The 27,833-nt window shown below is 41.0% G+C and overlaps 1 protein-coding gene across 2 annotated transcripts in view; it reads left to right on the top strand.

The window, feature by feature from the left end:
* LOC127634831 (oxysterol-binding protein 2-like) overlaps window positions 1-27,793 on the top strand; it is a 124,135-nt gene extending 96,342 nt beyond the window's left edge. For both annotated transcript variants that reach the window (XM_052114539.1, XM_052114531.1), the window contains exons 3-14: window positions 6,484-6,734; window positions 12,847-13,045; window positions 13,225-13,348; window positions 14,436-14,502; window positions 15,628-15,780; window positions 18,030-18,275; window positions 19,837-19,957; window positions 20,276-20,379; window positions 20,513-20,608; window positions 21,042-21,226; window positions 21,463-21,683; window positions 25,133-27,793. In XM_052114539.1, the coding sequence (XP_051970499.1) occupies window positions 6,484-6,734; window positions 12,847-13,045; window positions 13,225-13,348; window positions 14,436-14,502; window positions 15,628-15,780; window positions 18,030-18,275; window positions 19,837-19,957; window positions 20,276-20,379; window positions 20,513-20,608; window positions 21,042-21,226; window positions 21,463-21,683; window positions 25,133-25,275 (1,910 nt within the window). In that variant the 3' untranslated portion in view covers window positions 25,276-27,793. The remainder of the gene's footprint in view (window positions 1-6,483; window positions 6,735-12,846; window positions 13,046-13,224; window positions 13,349-14,435; window positions 14,503-15,627; window positions 15,781-18,029; window positions 18,276-19,836; window positions 19,958-20,275; window positions 20,380-20,512; window positions 20,609-21,041; window positions 21,227-21,462; window positions 21,684-25,132) is intronic.
* Window positions 27,794-27,833: the final 40 nt, after the last annotated feature.

Raw genomic sequence — 27,833 nt, 5'->3', positions numbered from 1 at the left:
ATAGGACTTGTTTTACTGTGGATATACACTCACCTAAAGGATTATTAGGAACACCTGTTCAATTTCTCATTAATGCAATTATCTAATCAACCAGTCACATGGCAGTTGCTTCTGATCCAAGATGGCGGCGCGGTAGCACGCAGCGGCCACTCCGGATCCACAACGGTGCTATTTTTGTTAAAAAAGCCCGACTTTTGCAACACATGGACATCGGAGCAACCAGTGTTCGTGTCTACCATCGCCAGACACTACTCAAATATAAGAATCATGCAAAAACCAAGCTGCATGATGACCTGCAGGAGGCGCTACGCGTACTCGGCTTGCTGCGGAGACCAGGCCTCCAGCCCTCGGCGTCGCCTGATGCCGGTGGCCGGGGGAGAGGACGTCGTAAGCGGTGTGCGAGAAAGCGGAAGCGCGGAAAGAGGGCGGGGTCCATGCTAGGCTAAAAACAAACCCTAGCCGGCCGGCTCTCCCGTCTATCCTGCTCTCAAATGTTTGCTCCCTGGACAATAAACTGGACTATATCCGACTCCAGCAGGCTACGCAGCGTGAGTTTAGAGACTGCTGCGTCTTTGTTTTCACGGAGACGTGGCTCAGCGACAGAGTTCCGGATGCCGCCATTCAGCTAGACGGGCTCGCCTCGTTTCGTGCCGACAGAAATACAGCTCTCTGCGGTAAGACTCGCGGTGGTGGCTTGTGTGTTTACATCAACACGGAATGGTGCAAGAACTCTATGTTAGTCTCTAGTTACTGTTCATCGCTGTTGGAGCTTGTGACTGTTAGATGCAGACCTTTTTATCTACCACGGGAATTCACCACTGTTTGCATAACCGGAGTTTACATTCCCCCCAGCGCTAACGCTAAGGAAGCGCTCTGTGAACTGTATGGGGCTATGAGCGAACTGCAGAACGCTCACCCCGACGGACTGTTTATTGTCGCCGGAGATTTCAACCATGCAAATCTCAAGACAGTGCTCCCTAAATTCCATCAGTATGTGGACTTTGCAACGAGAGGGGTGAACGCGCTTGATCTTGTTTACACAAACATCCCAGGCGCGTACCGGGCGGAGCCCCGCCCCCACCTCGGCTACTCAGACCACATCTCTGTTATGTTAATTCCAGCATACAGACCGCTCGTCAGACGCACAAAACCGCTTCAGAAGCAGGTGAAAACCTGGCCAGCAGGAGCCATCTCTGCTCTTCAGGACTGTTTTGAGTGTACTGACTGGCACATGTTCAGGGAGGCTGCAACATATGGCGATTCTACCAACTTGGAGGAATACACAGCATCAGTGACCAGCTACATCAGCAAGTGCATTGATGATGTCACTTTCTCCAAGACCATCACCACACGCTCCAACCAGAAGCCGTGGATGACTGCGGAGGTGCGCACGCTGCTGAGGTCCCGAGACTCCGCCTTCAGAGCAGGCGATAAGGCAGCCCTAAGAACAGCTAGGGCCAAACTGTCACGGGCAATCAGAGAGGCAAAGCGCGCACACGCCCAGAGAATCCACAGTCACTTCCAGGACAGCGGTGACACGCGGCGCATGTGGCAGGGCATCCAGGCCATCACCAACTACAGGACAACATCAGTTGCCTGTGACAAAGATGCCTCCCTTCCAGATGCGCTGAACGACTTCTACGCTCGGTTTGAAGTGCAGAACGACGTGATGGCGAGGAAGTCCACCCCTCCTCCCAACGACCAGGTGCTCTGTCTTACCACGGCAGATGTGAGGAAAACTCTACGTAGAGTCAACCCACGGAAGGCTGCTGGACCAGACAACATTCCTGGCAGAGTGCTCAGAGGATGTGCAGACCAGCTAGCAGATGTTCTTACCGACATCTTCAACATCTCTCTGAGCAGCGCCGTTGTTCCAACGTGCTTCAAGGCCACCACCATCATCCCCATGCCAAAGAAGTCTTCAGTGTCCTGCCTCAACGACTACCGTCCCGTCGCACTTACACCCATCATCATGAAGTGCTTCGAGAGGCTCGTCATGAGGCAGATTAAGACCCAGCTGCCCCCTCACTAGACCCACTGCAGTTTGCGTATCGTTCAAACCGTTCAACGGACGATGCCATCACCACAACCCTCCATCTGGCCCTCACCCACCTAGACAATAAGGACTCATACGTTCGAATGCTGTTCATAGATTTCAGCTCAGCATTCAACACAATCGTTCCCCAGCACCTGATTGGAAAGCTGAACCTGCTGGGCCTGGACACCTCCCTCTGCAACTGGATCCTGGACTTCCTGACTGGGAGACCTCAGTCAGTCCGGATCGGGAACAGCATCTCCACCACCACCACACTGAGCACTGGGGCCCCCAGGGCTGTGTGCTCAGTCCACTGCTGTTCACTCTGCTGACTCACGACTGTGCAGCAATGCACAGCTCGAATCACATCATCAAGTTCGCCGATGACACGACCGTGGTGGGTCTCATCAGCAAGAACAACGAGTCAGCATACAGAGAGGAGGTGCAGCGGCTGACGAACTGGTGTAGAGCCAACAACCTGTCCCTGAATGTCGACAAAACAAAAGAGATGGTTGTTGACTTTAGGAGAGCACAAGGTGAACACACTCCGCTGAACATCGACGGCTCCTCTGTGGAGATCGTCAAGAGCACCAAATTTCTTGGTGTTCACCTGGCGGAGAACCTCACCTGGTCCCTCAACACCAGCTCTATCACCAAGAAAGCCCAGCAGCGTCTCTACTTTCTTCGAAGGCTGAGGAAAGCACATCTCCCAACCCCCATCCTCACTACATTCTATAGAGGGACTATTGAGAGCATCCTGAGCAGCTGCATCACTGCCTGGTTTGGGACTTGCACCGTTTCGGACCGCAAAGCCCTGCAGAGGATAGTGAGGACAGCTGAGAAGATCATTGGGGTCTCTCTTCCCTCCATCAAAGACATTTACAAAAAACACTGTATCCGCAAAGCAACCAGCATTGTGGACGACCCCACACACCCCTCACACAAACTCTTTACCCTCCTCCCGTCTGGCAAGAGGTACCGAAGCATTCGGGCCCTCACGGCCAGACTGTGTAACAGCTTCTTCCCCCAAGCTATCAGACTTCTCAATACTCAGAGACTGGTTTGACACACACGTGTCCTGAGTTGCACTTTAATAACTGTCACTTTATAACCGTCTGCTACCTCAATAACTGCTATGTGCATAGAACATTATCTCATAGTATGTTATGTTTACATTTTTAGAAACTGTCATCTTTTTGCACTACTGAGTACTGGTCGGCGCTGCACTGTCTATTGTCCTGTTCATTGTCAGTAATTTGTTGTACTGTCCCGTACTTTTTGCACATGTTTGCACGTGCACTTTATATAGGTATATATAGGTAGTTTATATAGGTATTTTATTTCGTTGTGTAGTCTCATGTGGTCCTATGTTGGTCCTTTGTTGTTTTTATGTAGCACCATGGTCCTGGAGGAACGTTGTCTCGTTTTGCTGTGTACTGTACTAACTGTATATGGTTGAAACGACAATAAAAACCACTTGACTTCAATGTATATAGGAGTGTGGTCCTGGTCAAGACAATATCCTGAACTCCAAACTGAATGTCAGAATGGGAAAGAAAGGTGATTTAAGCAATTTTGAACGTGGCATGGTTGTTGTGCCAGACGGGCCGGTCTGAGTATTTCACAATCTGCTCAGTTACTGGGATTTTCATGCACAACCATTTCTAGAGTTTACAAAGAATGGTGTGAAAAGGGAAAAACATCCAATATGCGGCAGTCCTGTGGGCGAAAATGCCTTGTTGATGCTAGAGGTCAGAGGAGAATGGGCCGACTGATTCAAGCTGATAGAAGAGCAACTTTGCCTGAAATAACCACTCGTTACAACCGAGGTATGCAGCAAAGCATTTGTGAAGCCACAACATGCACAACCTTGAGGCGGATGGGCTACAACAGCAGAAGACCCCACCGGGTACCACTCATCTCCACTACAAATAGGAAAAAGAGGCTACAATTTGCAAGAGCTCACCAAAATTGGACAGTTGAAGACTGGAAAAATGTTGCCTGGTCTGATGAGTCTCGATTTCTGTTGAGACATTCAGATGGTAGAGTCAGAATTTGGCGTAAACAGAATGAGAACATGGATCCATCATGCCTTGTTACCACTGTGCAGGCTGGTGGTGGTGGTGTAATGGTGTGGGGGATGTTTTCTTGGCACACTTTAGGCCCCTTAGTGCCAATTGGGCATCGTTTAAATGCCACAGCCTACCTGAGCATTGTTTCTGACCATGTCCATCCCTTTATGGCCACCATGTACCCATTCTCTGATGGCTACTTCCAGCAGGATAATGCACCATGTCACAAAGCTTGAATCATTTCAAATTGGTTTCTTGAACATGACAATGAGTTCACTGTAATAAAATGGCCCCCACAGTCACCAGATCTCAACCCAATAGAGCATCTTTGGGATGTGGTGGAACGGGAGCTTCGTGCCCTGGATCTGCATCCCACAAATCTCCATCAACTGCAAGATGCTATCCTATCAATATGGGCCAACATTTCTAAAGAATGCTTTCAGCACCTTGTTGAATCAATGCCACGTAGAATTAAGGCAGTTCTGAAGGCGAAAGGGGGTCAAACACAGTATTAGTATGGTGTTCCTAATAATCCTTTAGGTGAGTGTAGATACTTGTCTACCTGTTTCTTCTAGCATCTTTACAGGGTCCTTTGCTGTTTTTCGGAATTGATTTACATTTTTTGCACCAAACTACGTTCATCTCTAGGAGACAGAATGCATATCCTTCCTGAGCGGTAGGTCCCATGGTGTTTATTCATGTGAACTATTTGTACAGATGAACATGGTACCTTCAGGTGTTTGGAAATTGCTCCCAAGGATGAACCAGATTTGTGGGGGTCCACAATTTTTTTCTGAGGTCTTGGCTGATTTCTTTTGATTTCCCCATGATGTCAAGCAATGAGGCACTGAGTTTGAAGGTAGGCCTTAAAATGCATCCACAGGTACACCTCTAATTCGGTACACCTCCTATCAGAAGCTAATTGGCTAAAGGCTTGATATAATTTTCTGGAATTTTTCAAGCTGCTTAAAGGCACAGTTAACTTAGTGTGCGTAAACTTCTGACCCACTGGAATTGTTAAACAATCTCTCTGTAAACAAGTTTTGGAAAAATGACTTGTGTCATGCAAGTAGATGTCCTAAACAACTTGCCAAAACTATAGTTTGCTAATACTAAATCTGTAGATGGTTACAAAATGAGTTTTAATGACTTCAACCTAAGTGTTTGTAGACTTCTGACTTCAACTGTACATGTTATTTGTTACTCAAGATAGAACATTTGCTATTTGATGAAAAAATAACATGGAAGTATACAATAGCAAGTACAACACATGAAGAGGCTTTTTGTCATTTAGGTGTACTACTGAAATTATGTAAGTTGTGCATCTATTTAGACCCCATAAGTGCCTGAGAAAATATATATATGTGTTGCTAAGGTATGGCTTATAAAGCATAAAACTTCAGTGTGAAAGTAATGAATCTTGCTCTAGATTTGTCCTCATTTGTTTTACTTATCTTTGATATATGGAAAAAGAAAACATAAAAATACATCAGAAGATTTTGAATTCTGTTATTTTCTTATTGTCTTAATAATGCTTTGAAAAGTTTACACTCTCTGGACATTTTGTAGATCCATTTGTGATAGATATTCATGCCGGGTCTCTAAACACCAGAGTATGCTATAATGTTTGGTGAAATACTTATGCATTTAGGGTTAAGCAAATAAATATGGTAAATTGTTTTAATTTACATTGACCATAAATTTATCATAAAACCTGTTTTCAATCAATTTGTTTTTGACATCATTTCTGCAATTCTCACTAGCTTAATTATTGTCTGTGTTGCTCAATTCTGTCATGCTTTCAACTCTCATGGCTTCAGGAACAATAAGCCAGATATCCTGACTCTGCTCTGATGCATTTCCTCTGTTTTCCAGAGATTTATGCTGCAACTGTCATAGGAAAGGGACCAATAAATATGTGTGTGTGTGTGTAGATGCATTTATGTGAGAGTGTGTCTACAAATGCCAATAAACACTAATTAAGCCAGCCAGGGAATCAGTTGGGCAACAAATATATTTATAATTTATTTTTAGCACATCGTTTCCACTATCAAATGTGTTTATGAAGATGGTGCTCTGGGGATTTTTCTGTTTTTAAGTTTTGAGTCTGTTTTTATTTATTTAAAACAAAAAATTCTAAATGCAGACATAAATATTTGAACATTTGGCACATATGCTTTTACTTCCACAACAGTTTTCTTTGGGATGAAAATTATCTATATCTGTAATTTCTGTTCCACAAGTGACACCAAATGGAATTCCAAAAGCAATGATTGTTTCCAAAACAATCTCCCAGTTTGCCATTTTTAGTAAGTAAAACGGGTGGTGTGCAGACCAAGTTCCTCATTCTGACTTTCTCTCTCTCACTCTGTGTAGATGACTCGGCGGACGAGGAGCCAACCTCTCAGTCTGACCACAGTGAGATCCAGGGTACCCTGAAAACACTGGCCAGTAAGTTGGATGACCTTAGCACGTGTAATGACCTAATAGCCAAGCACGGAGCGGCGCTGCAGCGGTCTCTTAGTGAGCTCGAGGTCTTACGTGTCCCCCTGGAGGGAGGAGAGAAGATCAAGGCTGTGAATGAGAGAGCCACCCTCTTCCGCATCACCTCCAATGCTATGATCAATGTAAGTACACATCTAATGCTCTTTTGCCCCATACTGTACATGTACAGTATATACATGTTGAGATGGGACAGTTGCAATTACTATGGAATAGCTATTTTGTTTGCTTTGTTTTGTTTAGGTGATGTATTCGGTATGTTACTGTAAATAGTGAATGACTCTTGTATCACAATTGTTATTATATATTATATGCATATTTAGATATTAAATATGTATTATTTTCTTGGAGCTGGTGAAATTTTGGTGAAGCATATTTAATATCTTGTGTGCGTGTCTATTTGCATCTTGATGTCAAAACTGGAGAAAAACCTGACAATTTCAAAATAACAAATTTTGTTGAGTTTTAATGATGAGCTGACTTTTTTGGAAGTTAACCGTTTTTTGTTGTACATGTAAATGCAACATCCTAACAGCCTATACCCGAAATTTAATATTTGAAAGAAAGTTTATCTTGTGTGTTCCCATTTTGTCTTTAGTGGTGGACTATACTCAACAATCGTTTTTGAGCTCAGGTATAATCTAACAGTGTCATGCAAGAGCAGCGCAGATGTGTAAAAAGTGTCTATTTTCATTTACCCTAGTGACTTTAAAGATTTTATCTAGCAGGTGGTGACAAAAGACCATTTTATGTGTTATGAGACAATTTAGTTGACTTTCATTTGAGTGAGTGCTGCCAGTCAGCGAGCTGTTTCTTTGAAGTCATCTGCATTGTCTCTCATTCCATGATCGCTCGGATTACTACTACACTACAGCTGGGAAGTACAGTTAAACTAACAGCTTCAGCATTAAGGCTTATTACAGCTGAGAGACACAACAGACTAAGTAACACACTCAAGGTGCTTACCTACTGGAGTTTTCACATTTAGAAGAGATGTAAACATTCGGCATGGCAGAGAAGAGTGTGGTTTCTCTAGTGAATGACTCTTGTGAAAATTGGATGAACAGCTTGGAAGGCTATTTTTACACAGAGAAAATAGGATGCATTTGACTATAATTCCATTATATTCAGCAAGCTGACTAACACTACACTACAGTTGAGGAATGGAGTTAAACATCTATAGCTTTAATGTTTATCTCTGCTTGGGAGTCACGGCAGACACGGGTAACCGCACACGTTCAATCACTTTGTTTCTCCAATAACGTGTTAGAAACTCGTGACTCTAGGGGTGGTAGTCAGTGCCAGTAGTCGCTGAGCTACCTATTCCCTTTGTATCCATATGAAATCATTCGTATCTTCATGAGATTAGCATAAACCATCAGTCCTGCATACATCAGTCATTAATATAAGTGTTTGAGTGATCTACATCTCAAACAGATTTGCCTGCTATAACACAAATTCAGTTGAGTTCATTCGAGTGTGTAATTAAAGGCCAGCCAGTCGATTCATAGATAAAATAAAGATTTTTTTATTCTAACAATGCAAACTATTTTCTTTAGGGTGTAGGGTTAAGGTGTGTCTGAAGAATAGTGTATAGGATTTATAATTAGCTTTAAATGAAAATAATTGAAGTCTTTTCTGCCCTGCAAAGGCATACACAGTAAAACACATTTAGTCAAAACTGAGTTATAACTAGGACTGTCAAACGATTAAAAATTTTAATTGAATGAATTGCATGGAATGCCGATTAATCAAATTAATCGCAATTAATCGCATACAATCATTTGCTTAGAAAAGCCCCCCAAAAAAGAAGTCATATAAATAATGCATAATAATTCAAATATTTATAAATTTAATATGTAGGACCTTTAATAAATATATAAAACTAATAGAAATTCAGTTTGAAATAAATTGCATTATTGTGGCAGATGAATAAAGCATTGATTAGACAATACAAAAAGTGATGTAAGAACTCAATATATTGTTTGTTTTATTCTCATATCATTGAACAAGCCTACAGTTGACTGCTGTTTTGCATTGAGTGCTGCCACCTTTGATGCGGCTTGTAAAAACAGATGTATTTCAAACTTGAATTGCTCTTATAGTAGGAAGATCCGTAAATATGTAAATAATTTGTAAATAGTAAAAAAAACTAAAAATGTATTATTAGTGAGAACCCATCTAGATTCTCGATGCATTTAAAACACACATTGAAAGTCTTACTTTGCATTTTGTTACAACTGTAAATTGAATGACGTGTGGAATTGCGTGGCTCTTGCTGCCTCCTATCTATTTTAAAGGGCATTTCTCAGACATGATGATGCACATCCTCTAAACTGTCACGAGCAGTCTGAGGCCCGGGGCCTCGCTCAGCAAAAAAAAGTGGAAGTGTTGCTTATGCTAAAGGTAAGTATCTGTAGTTTCATGAATGTGTGAGGAAGCCACAGTCACATGCTGGGTGTATCAGGGTCGGATCCTCTCTTATAGCAGAGCTCCAGACTGTCAGTGCTGAGGGGAGTGCAGGTGAGTGTGGAATTATTTACTGTCTGGGGTAAATTAAAGTAGAGATCAATTGATATTGATTTTATTTCCAGTACCAATACAGATTATTTTTACATTTAAGTGTACGATAACCTATATGCAGAACTGTTTTTGAATTATTGAATAATAATGAATTGTGTTGTAATACAACAATAAAAGCATGTGAAAAGCATATGCTTTACAGGCACAGAATCTGTGGAAACAGTATGCCAAGATTTGGAGAGACATGTACTATTCCCTTGATCTATTTATTTAGTTCTTGCCTATTTAGTCTTAAATGTTTTCTGTTTTAGTCCAGTTTGTCTGTGTGTAGTCTGTCTGACATATAAAGCCTGCAGACAGGGGTCAGTGAGATTACTCATGCTTTCGTGTCTCAAGAGATGAGGAAGATGAATAAAGAAACAATGATGAAAGGGAGATATGAAGGAATATAGGGATGGAGAGACAGAAAGAGAGTACAGTCAAGAGATTTCTCTGACACCCCAAGGCAGTGGCACTGTAAAAGACATGATTGGTTTTGACTCAGAGCTGCCTTAATGATTTTGTGGCTGTACTTATGTCTCAGTCATTAGCATGACTGACAAGCTCTGATGAGAGAGATGCTCTCACAGATATGGAATTACATACAAATTGTGAAATGTATGTGTGGAGCTGGTTATTATGTATAATAATGAGCCAGAAACAAACTATTTGTTATACTGTAAAGCAGTCAATGGAAAGGAGGAGGCGAGAACTGGCTTTTCAATATAAATAATGGTTTAATAATAAACTTAAACAGACACAAACACACACACGACGGATATGTCCGTAAACTATCTCTCTCTTCCGCACAATCCTCCGCAGTTGACCTTTATCCCTCTCGGAGGCTTGATGAGCCTGATAAGGGACCGGGTGTGTATGATCACGACCCGGCCCCGCCCTCCACCCTGCCACATATTTGTTGCACAGTATGAGGAGAAAAAGTTTCGGTTTTCGGGTTACAACAGGAGCAATAGGAAAGAAACTTCAAAATCTCTTTAATATCTCAGTTATTTCTCCTAGACAGCATTAAGATTAAATGGACAACAAATGGAAATGAAGAGCTTCTCAGATTTATATCCTAATAAAAAGACCTTATTAAGCTCTCAGGTCCCAGAAGATATCTGAACTGCCTCAAACTGTGCTCAGATACCAAATATATTAATATTTTAAAGTCTGAAAACCAAAACTAAACTTTAACTCTCATTAAATTCTTCCAAGACCAAATGATCTGACCTCTGTTGTCCACACTAATGTTATAGCTCTGTACTCTCACTTTATGTCATCAATCGTCTCATTTGACTCATTTGAGTTTAAGGAGAAACATGTTGGTACTTGAAATAAACTGATAAACCTTATCAAATGCCATAAACAAAGTAAGAGCAACCTCTGAACCATTGTAATTTTCTTTTGGTACAATCATATGATTATTTTGCATGTGTGTTATTTAGTGTTGGGTTTGAGTCCACCTTAGTCGAGCCCGAGTCTTTAAACAATCGAGTCCGAGTCGAAAAGGGGCTCGAGTTTGAGTCCGAACTCGAGAACCCCAGCTCTAGTGCTATTGACCAAGAGTAACCTCTCTTACACATCTGTATTGCTAAAATCATAGACTACAAACCAAAAACAAACAAAAAAAAACATCTAGTGTTTGTTGTTTGTTTGGTGTTACCAAGCATGCACAAGTCATCGGATTAACTCTTTCACTTCTGCTTTTACTTTAACAACTAGAGCTTCTACATTTCTACAGTTTCTTAAAGTCAGAGGCCATTTCCGTTAAGGACCTCCATTTACACTTAGGCTATGCATTTGGCATATTTCTATGATTTAAAGTGAATTCCCCATGTGTTTCTAGTGCCATGCTCTACCAGTTAAGCTGCAGGAGACTCCAATATAATATTTTTAATGAACAAGAAAGAAATGTGGAGCACCTACCCCAATACAGGGCATACTTGCACAAATACTGGCCCGGCTACGAATTCCTCCACTGAATTCTCCAGCCGTAGGCTAAGGAGGAAGAACATCCAGGGTTTACCGTCTCCCCTCAGGGAGGAGAAAGTCGCTATGCCCAAGCTGTACACCCAGCCAGCTGCCCGCACACTTACCTGCTCGTACCTGTCAACACACAGGACGAAACCGACTCAACCTGGAGATTAAAAAATCTCGCAAATGTATTGAATGTTGCCCAGCCTGCTGCTCTACAGATGTCTGCTAGAGAGGCACTGTTGGCTAGTGCTCAGGAGGATGCCAAAGTAATCCCAAAGTGTATGCCAAAGTGATGGCATCCACGATCCAGTGGGTAAGCCTCTGTTTGGAGACTTTCCGTTTCCGCTGTCCCCCAAAGCAGACAAAGAGCTTCTCAGAGTATCTAAAGCTCTGCGTGCGGTAGTAGATGCACAAAGCACGCACCAGACACTGCGACGACAAGGCTGGGTCTGCCTCCTCCCAGGGCAGTACTTGAAGGCTCACCACCTGATCCCTAAAAGGGGTAGTGGGAACCATGTACAAATAGCCCGGTCAGGGTCTCAAGACCACGTGAGAGTATGCCGCACCGAACTCCAGGCAGGTACGCCTGCAGGTCCCCAACCCTCTTGAGGCATACAGCTGCCTCGTAGAGGGAGCCCTGGCCTGAGTGATGGTAGGCCACTTAGATCTTCTGCGTCCCGTACAGGGGCCGGACGTGGAGATTCCAGAGGTCTGGGCATGGGTGCCAGATGGTGCCCCGTCCCTGAGAGAGGAGATCCAGCCTAAGGTGAACTCGCCAGGGAGGGGCAGTCGTGAGAAGTGTGATTTCAGAGAACCATGTCTGGGTGGGCCAGTACGGCACCACCAGGATGACCCGTTCCTCATCCTCCCTGACCTTGCACAAGGTCTGCACAGGTATGCATTCCCCCCAGCGAGCCTACTTGCACAGACCTTGTGCAAGGTCAAGGAGGACAAGGAACAGGCCATCCTGGTGGCGCCGTACTGGCCCACTCAGACTTGGTTCTCGGAACTCATACTTCTCGCGACAGCCCCTCCCTGACGAGTTCCCCCTTAGGGTGGCCCCCTTGGCCAGCTGTGTGCCAGCGTGTACCAGAGCAGGCAGTGGGAGGATTCACAGGAAGCAAACATGTCTACCTGTGCTCCAAATCAGCTGTACCATCTGGGGATGGAGTCTCCACTCTCCCATGAGCATCACCTGCCATGACAGCGCGTCCGCTGTACAGTTGAGGTCGTCTGGGATGTGAGTGGCCCGCAACGTCCTCAGTCGCTGCTGACTCCAGAGGAGGAGACAATGGGCGATTTGCAACGTGAGTGTGAACAACCCTGGCGGTTTATATACACTACCGCTGCTATGCTGCCCCCCTAAACATCTGTGTACCAGCATAGTTAACACTGTCGTTCATGGGTGTAACATCAATACCATGACGATTGCTGAATGACTTGTTTTTGTAGCTTCTTTCCCATATAAGATCTGGATGGTCTAGGCAGGGAGCTTTGCTTTGTGAACGTTAGAGATTCATCAAACTTTTATTACAAAATAGTAAAGAAAACCCTGTGTCTTCTTTAAAATAATATATGAGTTGAGTTGAGTTGAGTTATATAACAATAATGAGTTGAGTGTCCTGAAGCATGAGGCACTGTGCTCATCTCTGTTTGTGTTGTTGTTTACCCCTTGTCTCGTCTCTCCCCATGCAGGCATGCCGAGATTTCCTCAACCTGGCAGAGATCCACAGCCGCAGATGGCAGCGAGTACTTCAGCATGAGCGAGAGCAGCGCACCCACCTGGAGGAGACCATCGAGCAGCTAGCCAAGCAGCACAACAGCCTGGAACGAGCCTGGAGAGAGGCCCCCACACACGCCGTCAACACGCCCGATACACCCACCACCGACACGGGTGAGATGCTGGAGCTGGGCCATCCATAGGACAACTACTGCAGAGACATTAATGAGCTCAGTTATGAGGCATCTTGTGTGGATAGCATGGTACACTATTACCATGACCGGTGTTTCGGTACTAGAGCTGTGTTGTGCTTGTTCTTGATTTGTTGTTGTTGTTTGTGTCTGTGTGTACAGGAGTGAGTGAAAGGCCCCGTAAAGAGGAAGCAAGTGATGAAGATGAGGATACAGAGTATTTTGATGCCATGGAGGACTCACCTGCCTTTATAACAGTGACTGCCACTGACCCATCTCATCACAGGTCAGCCTCATATGAGTGTCAAAAATGAATTTAGACACAAAAGGGCAATGTTTGCCCCTGGGTTTGATTTTCTAGGGCATTTTTTACTTTTATGAGGACATATTTTTTCATTAATACAAATTCAGATTTTATTACCTCATACCCTAAGAATTAAATCTACATCAACTCATATGTTATGCCATAATATGCATAACTAAGACTATAATAGAATACTGTATCAAGAAGTGAAGCATGTTACAAATAAAAAAAACAGAAGAATTAATTATAAGGGCATTTTTTCCCCCTGACATTTTGACTTTCAGGGGCATTTTTTGGTGGCATTTTTACCTCAAGAACCCCTTTAATTTCTGACCCTGCCTCATACTCATATTTACTGACAGTTTATTCTTTAAACCTGCTCTTTTATGGCTTGTGTTTATCTTATGTTTAAAACAGTTCTCCAGTGTTGTAAAGATTTGTTTTGGTCGCCAGTCTATCAGCTAGACCATCATTTTTAGGAGGGCTGTACTGCTATTCACTAAATGTTCATAGCCACAACAAAGCTAGTTACCATTTACCTGAATTGTGAGTTTGCAGTCTGAATTTATAGTGATGAGATCAAAAAGATTGAGTGCTGCAAAGTAATCCAAGACAATAAATAGGCTGACACAAACACAAACATAAAGTATGACCACATTTTGTATTTTTTTTTGGAACAATATGTTCCAAAAATGTTATTGTTTTGTTTAGTGTGTAGTTCGGACCAATTAACTTTACTGCTGCAAAAACTGAGTTCTGTAGGAAACACTGCAGTGTTCAATATTAGTTCTACCTTAAATATATTATGTCCTCGTGGCTATGCTGTGATTTAAGGTGCATTAAGACAGAGATGTTTTAGTTTTACAATTTGCACACTCCTGTGGTTTGATTATCTGGGGTGAGGTGTGTTCCTGTCATCACAGACTGTTCTTAGTAAAAGACTCTTGTTTACTTCATTATCAGCTCCAGATATTTCCATTCCCTTGATCAAGCACAACTTCACACCTCTGTTCTGCTTATTTGCCTACGCCACATTTCATACATCTCTCTCTTTTTCTTGTTTGTGTAGGCGTTCTCAGAGTAACCTCAGTGGTGCTAGCGGAGGACACCCCAACGACTGGAACCAGGAGGACAATGTGAGTTCTCTCAGGCCCTGTTTACACTTGGTATTAACTTTTGTTTCGTGTGATCCAATCACAAGTGTCAAAGACATTTTGAGATCTGATCACTCAAACATCATTTGGAGATTGTCAAAAGCAAAACTTTGTTATAAAATGATTTTTTAACTTTATAAGAAAATAACCATCAGATCATAAAGATTTGGGAAAGTGCATACAAATAAATGCAATTCACAGAATATTATAATGAAGTTCCAAACATAATTTTGGGAAGAGCATGTCGATCAAGGCCTTCTAGTCGTATCCCAAGGATATATTAGCGGCTGCTTTCCTCGATTCTTCCAGCATCCCTCCAACTTCCATCTCCACATTTATTTGAATTATGCTTATCCCAGTTATTTCAAAATTGTCTTTTTATTTCTTGCTTTAATCAGATAGTTGAGAGGACGATCTCAGAGCTCAAGCCCAGTTCTGTGCTCGAGCCCCTCCATTATGAACAGCGCCCAAGATCAGTTATTTCTAAAATAACTGATCTTGTTTGTGTTAAGATTAAAATTGAATTGTATTGGAAACTTGATAAATTCACTCTGATAATTGAAGTATTTAGTCACAAAATCAGAGACCCTCCCTTTGAAATCTGATCGCAAGTTGTTGCAGTAGACACATGAGACTTGTTACTATCAGGTGTAATGACTGGTATGACTCCGCTAACCACTTGTGATCAGATCACCTAAAACAGATGTTAATACCAGGTGCAAATGGGATCTTACACATTAAACCAGAGCCCAAAACAAGGGCCACATATTTAATGTGGAGTAGAGAGACAGAAGATTCTGCGTGACTCTGACTGTTTCCTTAGGCTGTCTGTGTTCTTCATGGGCTTTCACAGCTGTTGTGTTCGTCTCAGTTAACTGACTCTTAATTAACCGATATCTGCTCCTCTCTCTCTCTCCAGTTCTTGGTGACTTATTCTTTGAGACAGACGGAGCCTCAGTCAGCTGTCAGTGTTAATATTATGCTACTCAAGGGCAGTCAGGCCCATTCACATGTCATATCTCAGCACAAACACTTTACAAAATGCATATTTTTTAAAATTCAAACACTCATGTCTCTCCCTCTTTCTCTTTGTCTCTCTATTTTCAGTGTTCGTTAAGCAGTAATGATTTTTCAGGAAAGGAGCTGCAGCCTCACAGGAGGAGGCGGACACACATCCCTGAGAAACCCAACTATTCGCTCAATCTGTGGAGCATAATGAAGAATTGCATTGGCAAAGAGCTCTCTAAGATCCCGATGCCTGTGAGTCTCACACACACACACACCCACACACAAACACCCCACTTAATCATGGTTGTTATGTGTATTCATCTCATAAGCATTTATTTTATGCGTCATCAGTGACATCACATGTGGAGAAAATGATTCTAAATAGTATGTGATATAAAAAGATGGCGGGGTGAGCCCGAGACAGACATAGTGGGTGTGGCGTCAAGCCTCGGAGAGGCATTTATTGGGAATAATAATCAAAATGTCCATAAAGGGGAATAATTAAGTGTCCAAGGGGAATAGTGTTCATAACAAAGGGGGAATCTGGCATCCTCACAATGAGATGGGGCTCCGTGAGAGGCGGGGTAGTGTCCATGGCATGGCCCAGGCATGAGCTGGGTCCGTCGACCGCACACGCTCCCCGCCAGGATCCACAGTGCGAGGGGTAGCGGCCTGTCTTCCCTGGCCCACGGCAGGTGAGAGGGGAAGGTGTCCCGGCCTGTAGCCCATCGGCCGTGATGTGTGCAGTTCTCCCCCGGCGACTCATCTAATTGGTCCGGGGAGCCGGTCCGGCGGCACATCACCTCATCCGAACCCTCCCAGCTCTGGTCCTGGGCTTGTGAGGATACCAGTGTGTGCACACATGGTAAATGGTCTGCACTTATATAGTGCTTTTTTAACCTTAGCGGTTTTTAAAGCGCTTTACTCTGTGGCTAATTCACCCATTCACATACACGCTCACACACCAATGACGGAAGAGCTGCCATGCAAGGCACTAGCCTGACATTGGGAGCAACTTGGGGTTCAGTGTCTTGCCCAAGGACACTTCGGCATGTGGAGTCATGTGGGACAGGAATCAAACCACTTAGTGGCTAACACGCTCTACCTGAGCCACATCTGCCCACATGGAGATTTGAAGCCGGCTCCCCGAGAACAGGTGCACTCTGCGTTTTAAAGGAGACCTTTTATGCCCCATATTACAATATGTAATAGAAGTCTCAGGTGTCCCCAGAATGTGTCTGTGAAGTTTCAGCTCAAAATACCCCAAGGATCATTTATTATACCATGTTGTAAATTCCTCTTTTTGGGTGGAATCAAAATCATGCTGTTTTCGTTTGGGTCTCTTTAAATTTAAATGAGCTGATGCTCCCCGCCCCAACATAGCTCTGGTCTCTGTGAATTCAATCAGTGACAATAGTAACTTTAGCTGCATTAGCCTTGGAATCAGCTAACAAGCACATTCAGAAAGGCGATTTGCAAACATTCACAAAATATAAAGTGCGATACATCTTCAGAATACAAAGCTGGAATACAAACAGTTGGTACTGATCCATGCTAGAGAATCACATTTTTTGAAAATTCTGCTTTATATTGACACTCATTTACAAAGCAGTCCATTGTAAAATGATTTGCGCAAACATAAAAAAAAAATTGGTGTGTTTTGGGGCACATTTCCTTCAAAAACAAAACTTGTCCACTGCGTCTTCAGTGGCTCTGATGCCGGGAGTACATGAAGACTCTAATATTCACTTTTACAGCCAACAACAGACATTATTCTTCTCACTGTATCTGGCTGCTCCAGCGCCGGAAAAAGGCGGACTGTGTGTAGATCACTCAGGGGATCTATGAAAATAGGGTGGAGTCTGTCACCAGTAGTGGGCGAGGCCTGCTCTAACATGACGTCTCGAAAAGAAAACACACACTTCTGACTCACTTTTATGTACAAACACCATGTAAAAGTGAATTTTATAATAGGTCCCCTTTAAAGACAGCGGTAAAGAAGCATTATTCACAAAAGGTGTGCTTCATTTACCACTGTCAAAATGAGGCTTATTAGTTATGCACCTCTTCTCACTCTCCTGCCCAACTCCCGCTTTGAGCCTAGCTGAAGGGCGACCCTAAGAGGCGGGGTGACGATGACAAGCTGGAGGGGTGGCTCATTCAGCCACAAGAATTAGTGCATCCCAATATTAGGCTATTTTGAAATTTGCTCCCTAAAGTTGCTACAGAAAATGGTGAGGAATGTAAAGTCTTCCAAAGTTACAACACTAATTTTTAAATCTAAAACCTAAAAATGTAAAGATTTAAATAACATTTAGCATAATGCTAACACTATCATGCAAACGTAAACAGTATAAGGGGTCTGTGGTATAAAAATAAACATATTTGACATATGTTCCTATACTGACTGTAGTCACCAGTCACTACATGCTTTCAGTGTGTGGTAGAAGTATGTGAATTGGGATGCAACCATGGTAACTTTGTCTCTTTTTTGTCTTTAGGTGAACTTCAATGAACCCCTGTCCATGCTGCAGCGCTTGACAGAGGATTTGGAGTATCATGAATTGCTGGATAAGGCAGCACGCTGTGAGAACTCTCTGGAGCAGATGTGTCTGGTTGCAGCCTTCTCTGTATCATCCTATTCCACCACAGTGCACCGGACGGCCAAGCCCTTCAACCCTCTCCTGGGAGAGACATACGAACTGGACCGCCTGGAAGAATTCGGCTACCGTTCCCTCTGTGAACAGGTCCCACCAGTGCAAAAATTGTCATAATTTTTTAAACATATAAAATTAAATTGTAGATTTTTGCAGATATTTTGCAAACTCATATGTGAGTTTGTTGCATCTTTATATCTACAGTGTTTTAAATCCTTCCCCTTATTATTCTTGGTTAAAGCCCTATGCTTTGACATGCTGTGTTTCTGCCATCCTTTAAACAAAGTAAGCCTCAAAGACTCAAATAGCAACAAAGTAATATTTTTAATAGCTTATTTTCTACATGTATATAGGGGTGAAATTCTTTGCGGTATGAATAAATTATGCAAATTACGATGTACTGCTCATAGCTTTACTGATTCATAGTTTTCCAATTTTATTTATGCTATTTTTTACTGTAATGGTTTTAACTTGCAGTTATTTGTCATTTAGTGATTATTCAAAGCACATCTTATACTAATATCCCTCTATAACTTATATACGTTTTTGGTTCACCATTACAAGAAGAGAGTTGATGCGTACTCCGATGCACTCTGATGTGTAAGTGATTTCAAATAAAAGCCAGCCATTACATTATTAAAAAATAAAAGCCATTTTATTGGCTTGTCTTGCAGAGTTTATAAAATTATTGCTTTGTTATGAGGTCTGCGCAGGCATTTTGGAGCCTAGGGCCGGCTGCCTATATCACCCGTAAGACGAGCCGGTACTTGCTTAGCAGCAAACTGGCCCAAATTACCCAGTGGTCCATAGAAAATGCTCCCTATGGCCAGTCCGCCCCTGCTGAAGTGTGTAATTTCTGTGCCACTAGCATTACCAAATGTAATTGCATTGTTTTCAAAGCTTTTTTAAAAACCTGCCCCAAACTTAGCCCATAAGTTGAGCCAATGTAGTTATGTCGGGCTGGATCGGCCACTCAAAACAAACAGAGCAATTTTGCATTGCCAGTGTTGACATTTTTCGTGGAAATCAACCTACGATTGGCTTTCTTATAGTTGTCTCTGCATAATAAGCTGGGATAAGAGAAAGTATTTTAACACTGAAAATGTTACACTCTTTAGCTTTAAAAAAGAGACAAGCCCTTCGATATGTCTCATCCAAACTTCATATTTCAATAGCAAATACATCATCACAGAAAATAAATCTGCATTCATCAAGCAATTTCGTGGGGTCTTTAATGAATATTGGACTGCTTTTTTGTTTTACAACATTTTCGAAGTGATCCTTCTATCACTGGATCATGAAACATAATATTTAGACAGCGCTTCAAAAAAATGCAATAAATAAAACAAATAATAATTATACCAGGTCAGTCTAGACCTTATAAATGACGAAAGATGCAAACAATTTAACATAAAGGAGCCAACAATTTTAGCAGCGCTGCTGTACTGAATTTCACAGTCAAGTTCAACCATGATTGGAGGTGCTTCTCATGCAGAGTACAGGGTTTGATGTTTTCAGGGAAATGATGGTTGAAGGTGATTGTGAGAATTCCAGAATCAGAACTAGAGAGGAAATGAATTGGTAAGAATAAAGAAACAGCACCCCCTAATGGTGTATTTGATATTGAGTGCCAGTCTGTTGTATGTATCAGGTCAGTCATCATCCGCCTGCTGCTGCTCATCATGTGATATCACAGCGAGGCTGGACCCTGTGGCAGGAAATCACCATTGCTAGCAAGTTCCGTGGCAAATACCTCTCCATTAGGCCTCTGGGTGAGCCTCTGCTGCTGATTCTCTTATTATTTCTCATTCCACACGTTTGTTTATCAATATAAAGTAGGACATATGATAGATTTCTGTTTTTATATATATATATATATATATATATATATATATATATATATATAGGTCATTATACTGGGTAAAGACCAAACCTAAGCCAAACCATACCATACTAGAACATTTTATACTAGACTCATACAATAGGACGTTGTTTGAAAGGGAATCATGACATATTAGTCGAATCTGTTGTTATTAGACAGTCAGGTGGAACAGCAGACACTCACACAGATGTTCTCTCTATATAACCAGGTGCGATCCACCTGCAGTTTCATGCCAGTAGAAACCACTACGTGTGGCATAAAGTCACATCCACCGTACACAACATCATTGTGGGAAAACTATGGATTGATCAGGTAATACTTTTGATTTAGGTTAGATTTAAACAGATCAAAATGCCCGTTATAATTTTCTGTCAAATCTAGCATACACTAGTAAGTTTGGTCTCTCTCTCTTGTCATCTCTAGTATAAACCTTTCTGTCTTTTAGTCAGGAGATATTGATATAGTCAACCACAGGACCAAAGAGACCTGTCAGCTTAAGTTCTCTCCCTACAGTTACTTCTCAAGGGAAGTCCCACGAAAGGTATGTTTTTGACTAAATCGTTCTCCCCTCTATTTCACATTCTCGCTTTCTCTCAGTTGTTATTTCAAGTTTGCGTGCTTTATTTGGACAATAAGCACCAGTACATTTTGTACTGCATCGCCAAAGTATTTGCTGCTTAGCTGCATAATATTTTGAACAGTGCAAATAAGTACTATAAGTTAAATAAAAATGAAAGATTATTTAAATGAAACTTAATTATTTAGTAATAATAATAATAATATTATATTTTTTTCGAGTGGCTCACTCGATGTGATCTCTCTCTCTCTCTCTGTAGCAGTTACTTTTATACATTATGCTATGTTATATGCTATTTCGCCTAAACCATCTTTCTGCACATTCTCTGTCTCTGCGTGCTTTTGTAGTTGAACCCCAGAGCTTGTTATCCTTTTTCTCCTTGTTCTCACACTGTAAGGTGACAGGGATGGTTATGGACAGTGATGGCCAGGCCCACTACATCCTGTCAGGCACATGGGATGAGAAGATGGAGAGCGCCAAGGTCGTGCAGAGCAACAGAGGAAGCAGCAGCTCTGAGGGCAAACAGAAGACCGTCTACCAGACGCTCTCACCCAAACTACTGTGGAAGAAATACCCGCTACCGTAAGAGCCACTGACAAATGCCACAGCACACATTAAAGACCCCATGAAATCAAAACTGGAGTTTTATGAATGACTGGTAAGGTCATAGAAAACTCATTGGTCATGGAAATCCATTGCTCAGACAGAAAGCATGGAAACCCTGAGTGTAATATTAGACTATTCCTGTGCAAGTAGATTCCTGCCTTTCTTTTCATTACGTTTCTCTGTCTTTCTCGTCTTCTCTACATTTCTCTTAGAGAGAACGCTGAGAACATGTACTATTTCTCCTCTCTGGCTCTGACACTGAACGAGGAAGAGGAGGGTGTGTGTTTGACAGACAGCAGACTGAGGCCGGACCAGCGGCTGATGGAAGCGGGACGCTGGGACGAAGCCAATTCAGAGAAACAGAGACTGGAGGAGAAGCAAAGAGCCACAAGGAGGAGGAGAGAGGCTGAAGCATCACAGGCCATTGATGAAGGTGAGCAGATGACAAAGGAGTCACCAAATGTTTTTTCTGAGAGTTCAGAAAGAGGGCCAGACATAAACAGACAATACAACTAATGAGAAGCATCATAACGTTGGGTTTAGATAGGGTATAGAAAGACATTTTCATAGTCGATCATCGTGGAAATCAAAGATCAATTAATCAATTATTCTTTAACGTTAATACCACAAAACACAAATAATATGTTCATATAGCCTACTGTTTAAGTATAATTTCAATTATTACACTCAAAAAATGCTAGTATTGTAATTTTCCTCTTAAAATATTCTTTATGTATTTTAATACATTTGCTTGTATTTAGTATGAATTTGTGAATTGTTTACTATCAATGAATTACGTTAAGTTTAGGGCTGTCGATTTAACGCGTTAATTCAGTGCGATTAATTTGACTAAATATAACGCAATTAATCGCAATGCCCGCACTTATATGGAAGATTCCTGAGAAATGCAAGCTTGTAGTACCACCTGTTTACTCCAGAGGGCAGTAAGTGAAATTTCAGCTGTGTGGCAATGCACAGTTTACACAGTAAAGAAAAACACCCTTGAGCAGCAGAACAACACAGAGATGCGTTACATTCTTGTGTTCAAAACACTTGATGGAGTGCAAATCCAAACTAAGAGATCTCAAGATGTGTTCTAAGTATTAAACTATATTTAACTTGACAGTGTCCTAAAAATGTTATGTTTATGACGCAACACACCCGAGACGCTACACAAGCATGTCTGATGCAGGTGTAAATTGACGGTGCTTGAACAAGCCCTCATAATAAATCTCAAACTGATTGACAAATTCACTTGTGAAATGGATTGCTGTGAACTGTATGCCAATGATTGACTTATGATCAATAATATGGTAGTAAATCAATACCTTGTATTCTAAAGCCGCTTTTTGTATTGTCTTATCAATGATGAACTCTTCTGCCACAAGACTGTAATGCATTTTAATTATCTGAATATTTTGTTATTATATATTGAAATGTTGTTATATGAGGGGCTTTCTCAGCAAATATTTGTATATGGGATTAAATGCGATTAATCGCGACACCATGTAATTAATTGGATTAAAAATTGTAATCAATTGACAGTCCTAGTTAAGTTATATCTTGTATACAAGTTGAGAAACTTGTTTACATATTTGAGTTTATTAAAACTACACGTTGTGGATCGTGGGATATTTCGGACATATTTTTTTATATGAGGTTAAATAATAACATGCTGCGTAAACATAGTAGCCTATATAATATTCTCTACCCTGTCTCTGGTGATGGTGAGAAGTCATCTGAATCTGCTTTCCTGGTGATCACTGACATAATTGTAGGTTGGGATGGGAAAAAAAAGAAGACCAGCAGATCAAAAGTGCTTGTTGTCGTCAGTTGCTGCTCATGACCACAGATATTGCTGGGGAAGATTTTGCTCTGAACGCCATGCTTTGTTTACGTTGTTGTTGTTGTTTTTTATTATTATAATTCAACTCATTCAAACACAAATGCGATGACACAATATGTGGTGTCCTTATTATTCCACCACAAAGCATCAATCTTAGAACATAATGTTGATTCTAATATTTTTAATGAGAATTTTACCTTGGAATGTTGACTTGTTCAACTAAATCTAAATCAAATGTTGTTTTATAACGTTAAGTGTTGTTGAAGAAACACAGGGAAGAGAAGAAGAGAAAGCTATGGTAAAATATCTATTTATCTACATACATTAACAGAACTATATGCCATTTACACATTTTCACAGAACTAAAAAATTATTAAAGTACATGCTTAATAATAATAATAATAATAACAATGTTGTAAATCACAGTAAGTTTTTCAAAGTTGTAAATAGGTTGTACGTTTCGCAAAGTTATTCATATACTGACGCTACTGTAAACATCCCCCCGTCCCCTTGCAAAATAAGAATGAAAAAATAAAAAATGGGAAACATAAAATTGTATTCAGTTCAGCGCAACAGAGAGCAAAGGCTTTTTGACATACAGATTTTCATCATACATTGTCTTATCACCTACCCTTGTCTTTTGTTTTTTATTTCTGGCTTTTCAGGACCAAGTTGTTTGATGGCCAATTTGTCTTGAATTTACAATAGAAACAACACTCTGTTACACACATTCACTGATAGTGCTCGGCATGTTCGCAATTTGTCACACTTCTGGTGCAAGAGGCTTACTGGCCATCCGGAGTACCGGGACTTTTCCTGGTGGTCCGGCCGCAAAACGCGATATGCAGAATGAGACGTTAAAACCCCACCCTGACAAATTTTCTCCATGGCCGATTTTGGTTCCCAGTCTGCCCCTGACTGACACGCACTTATACTTATGTTACCTTTGGTTTGGGTCTACGATTATGGCAAAATTGACTTCTGCTCCAATGTTTCTCAGTGAAGGCTTGTTGCAGTACAATATTTGACCACAGATTTCCATTGGAAAAATGAGGGGCGCTGTGGAGCTCGGGAGCTTAGCAGAATCTCTGCCCTACATGCCATAGATCTTTATCAAACAAACTGTAACAGGTTTCAGCTAAATTATGACTTAAAAATAGAATAACTTATTCTAGGCCTGCTTTTAAATACCTACAGTTGAAGTCAGAAGTTTACATACACTTAGGTTGAAGTCATTAAAAATAATTTTTTAACCACTCCACAGATTTCGTATTAGCAAACTATAGTTTTGGCAAGTCGTTTAGAACATCTACTTTGTGCAAGACATGAGTAATTCATGAGACAGATTGTTTCACTTTTAGTTGACTATATTACAATTCCAGTGGGTCAGAAGTTTAAATATAAGTTAACTGTGCCTTTAAGCAGCTTGGAAAATGATGTCTCGCCTTTAAGCAATTAAACAATTAGCTTCTGATAGGCTAATTGGAGTCAATTGGAGGTGTACCTGTGGATGTTTTTTAAGGCCTACCTTCAAACTCAGTGACTCTTTGCTTGGGAATATCGAAATAAATCAAAGATGGCGATGGAAACATAGTCATTGATTACACTGAGCCTGATTCACATTCATCTGTGCCTTTCTTCTTCTGTCATGCGGACCAGACATGATATGCAGTGTGCAAGTGCCCTCTAGTGGCAGATGACTGTATAGACAGCCTTATGAATGTCTGCTGTCATTGTTACTGAACGCATCTGTCCTGAAATTAATTTATCAATGATCGATAAGCTTAATCGATCAAATTATTAATGATGGATAATCGATTAATAATCAACATCCCCATTAGGGAATAGCTTATGTATAAAACACATGAAAATACAAAGGCCAGTCAGTTAATGATAAAGTTAATATTTTATGGCTCTTATGGGTCAAATTCTCTTTAATCAATCACAAATTTAGCACAACAGTTTAATCTTAGGAAATAAACTCTACACTTCAATTAGGCATTCTTTTTGTGATTTAGTGTTATTTTGTGTTTCAGGGAAGGAATTTGAGGGCTACAGGCCATTGTGGTTCCACCAGAGGACAGATGAAAGGACTGGAGAGACTGTCTTTGTTTATAAGGGGGGTTATTGGGAGGCTAAAGAAAGACAGGACTGGAGAATTTGTCCTGAGATCTTCTGAATGCACGAAACACTTGACTAACTAACAAAGGCAAATAGTCCTTTACATGGACTCATCAAGGCCTTGCGGACTGCTGAGGAGGTGGAGACAGGTTGTGAAAACCTACTCTGTTGGGAACGTGTGTGTGTGTGTGTGTGTGTGTTTGCAGCCCTAATGACATATCTTTGACTGATTCTTAAACAGACTTGCACAGGAGAAGTGGAGAGTGGGACAACCAAACTAATCACGTTCTCTCTGAAGTTCACCTCAAGAACTATTCTAGCCAAGTGCCGCCCCAGTTAATCTTCCAAAGCAAATCAGGTTATTTTTATTCAGTACAACCCCTTTGAAAAATGCACTTTCTTTACTCCTCTTTCTACTGAGATTGTATCAAAGGCGCTCTTGTTCGTAAAAACACATGAAGGAACTCACTTATGCACTCAAGATGATGGATGAGAGCAACATATGTGTGAATTATCTGATTGTTCATGTTGAGGTTTGTGTACTTCCTTTAGTACATTTTCAAAAAATATCAAAAATACCATATTTGGGCAAAGGATGTTCTTGACATTTGCATATCCTAGAAAATGATGGCGGCACGATGGGACTCTTTCTTTGGACACCCAGCTAAACACTTTCTCCCTGGCCCCTCCCTCTCTGCATAGCTAATCATAGCAGTAAGGTTCAAACCTTATGAGTCTTTTAATTGAATAGTTGACTCAAAATGGAAAATTCTGTCATTATTCACTCACCTTCAATTTGCTCAAAACCTGTATGACATACTTTCTTTCATGTAACACAAATGGAGATATCTAGCAAAATGTCCAAATGCTCTTTTCCATACTATAATAGTAGACAGTGACCAGTGGCTATCATGCTCCAAAAAAGACATAAAACCATCATAAAAGTAGTCCATAAGACTTATGAGTTTTTTCAAGTCTACTGCCATATGATAGCTTTGTTTGAGAACTTTCCTCTCAAATCTTTCACGCTGCCGAATTGTGATCGTTCAAGAGTCATAATGAGTACTAATGACATCACTGACATCATTGATGTCAAGTTTTAGATGCTTATGCACAAATGAGATTTGAGTGGTGGGGAAGATTTTCAAGGACTTACATTTTAGTGATACTTTATTCTCAAAGTTATCGCATGGCTTCAAACTTGGAATATAGCTTAAAAGTCACATGGACCATATTTGTGCTTGGACGTTTTGCAAAACATCTTTTGTGTTCCACAGAAAAAAATAAGTTCACACAGGTTTTTAACAGCATGAGGGTAAAAGGTAAGTAACTGATGACAGAATTACTATTCCTATAAAAGAGCACTTGTGTCTGTTATATTGGAAAAGGCAGGTATGCCTTGATTTCTGACACCAAAAATGTTTACATTCATGAAGGTAAATTTAAATTGTCGTGCCCATTAATGAGGAGCTTCTTGCACTGGCTTGGCAGAGCCACCCAGTGGCCAGCTTCCATGTTACTGTGACTGCCACAGTACGATGCATTTTAATGCAATTAAAATAATTTTTGGACAATCAGGATAATGAATGAATGATCAACCAATAAAAGAAAACAAGTCACCCATATCACTCTCTCAGAAGATATAGCAAACAATCATCCATTCAGAATACAATGTATGATACAGAAAATGCCTATTTTTGTGTTAGGAAATGAACCCAGGAGAAATGCTTGTATTTATTAGCAGTAGAAATAGTGGATTAAAACTCAAGTGTTCCCATTGAAGTGGATGACTGTCTATCACATTACAAGGTGTTGCTGTTATAGAGAAGCACATAGTATATACTCATCAAGTTGAATTGTTACATTTCACTGGCCCAATGGTATACAGACATTAAATCCCCAGATGAATTAGTTGTAGATAATCAGAACAACAGTGAAAAAAGTGATGAAAAAAAAAAGAAACATTTAAGTTGTTTTGCTGTGCACTTTGGTACTTTGTTGATCCAATACAAACATGTATTTCTTCCTAGTATTAAAGGGATAGTTCACACAAAAATGAACTATGAAGTATGTGTCATAATTCACATACTCTACTTTCATTGCTCCTTTTTTATGTAATGAATGTGAACTGCCTAACATCTCCTTTTGTGTTCCATGGAACAGTCACTTGGGTTTGGAACAACATAAGGGTGAGTACATGATGGCAGAATTGTCATGTTTGGGTGAACTATCCCTTTAAGACCGGTGGATAAATTGGATTCATAGCATTGGATTCTCTGGAGAGCAGACCTCACTCTATTTCTGATTGCTGTTAAAAATGTAGAATTAGGCTTGAGGTGGTTTTTTTTTGCTCTCTTAATTAGCCATATCCTAATTGTTATATTGAAGGAAACGATAAAAAAATTATAATGCCATGCCATCCTAATAAATACTGTGTTTTGGTCAAAATCTGGATTTTAACCAAAATATTTACTTGTAAATCTGTCTTCAAATCTAAAATGATCCAGCTAGACAAGTTGACATGCTGTCAATGTTTGATTTTAAATGTTAATATTTTGTATTAAAACACTGACACATATTGGCAAGCACTTTTTATTATATCTTTTATTGTTATGA

Source organism: Xyrauchen texanus, chromosome 4, assembly GCF_025860055.1.
Source record: "Xyrauchen texanus isolate HMW12.3.18 chromosome 4, RBS_HiC_50CHRs, whole genome shotgun sequence".
In the NCBI taxonomy this organism is placed as follows: Eukaryota; Metazoa; Chordata; class Actinopteri; order Cypriniformes; family Catostomidae; genus Xyrauchen; species Xyrauchen texanus.
This window is presented reverse-complemented; position numbering and strand designations above follow the sequence as displayed.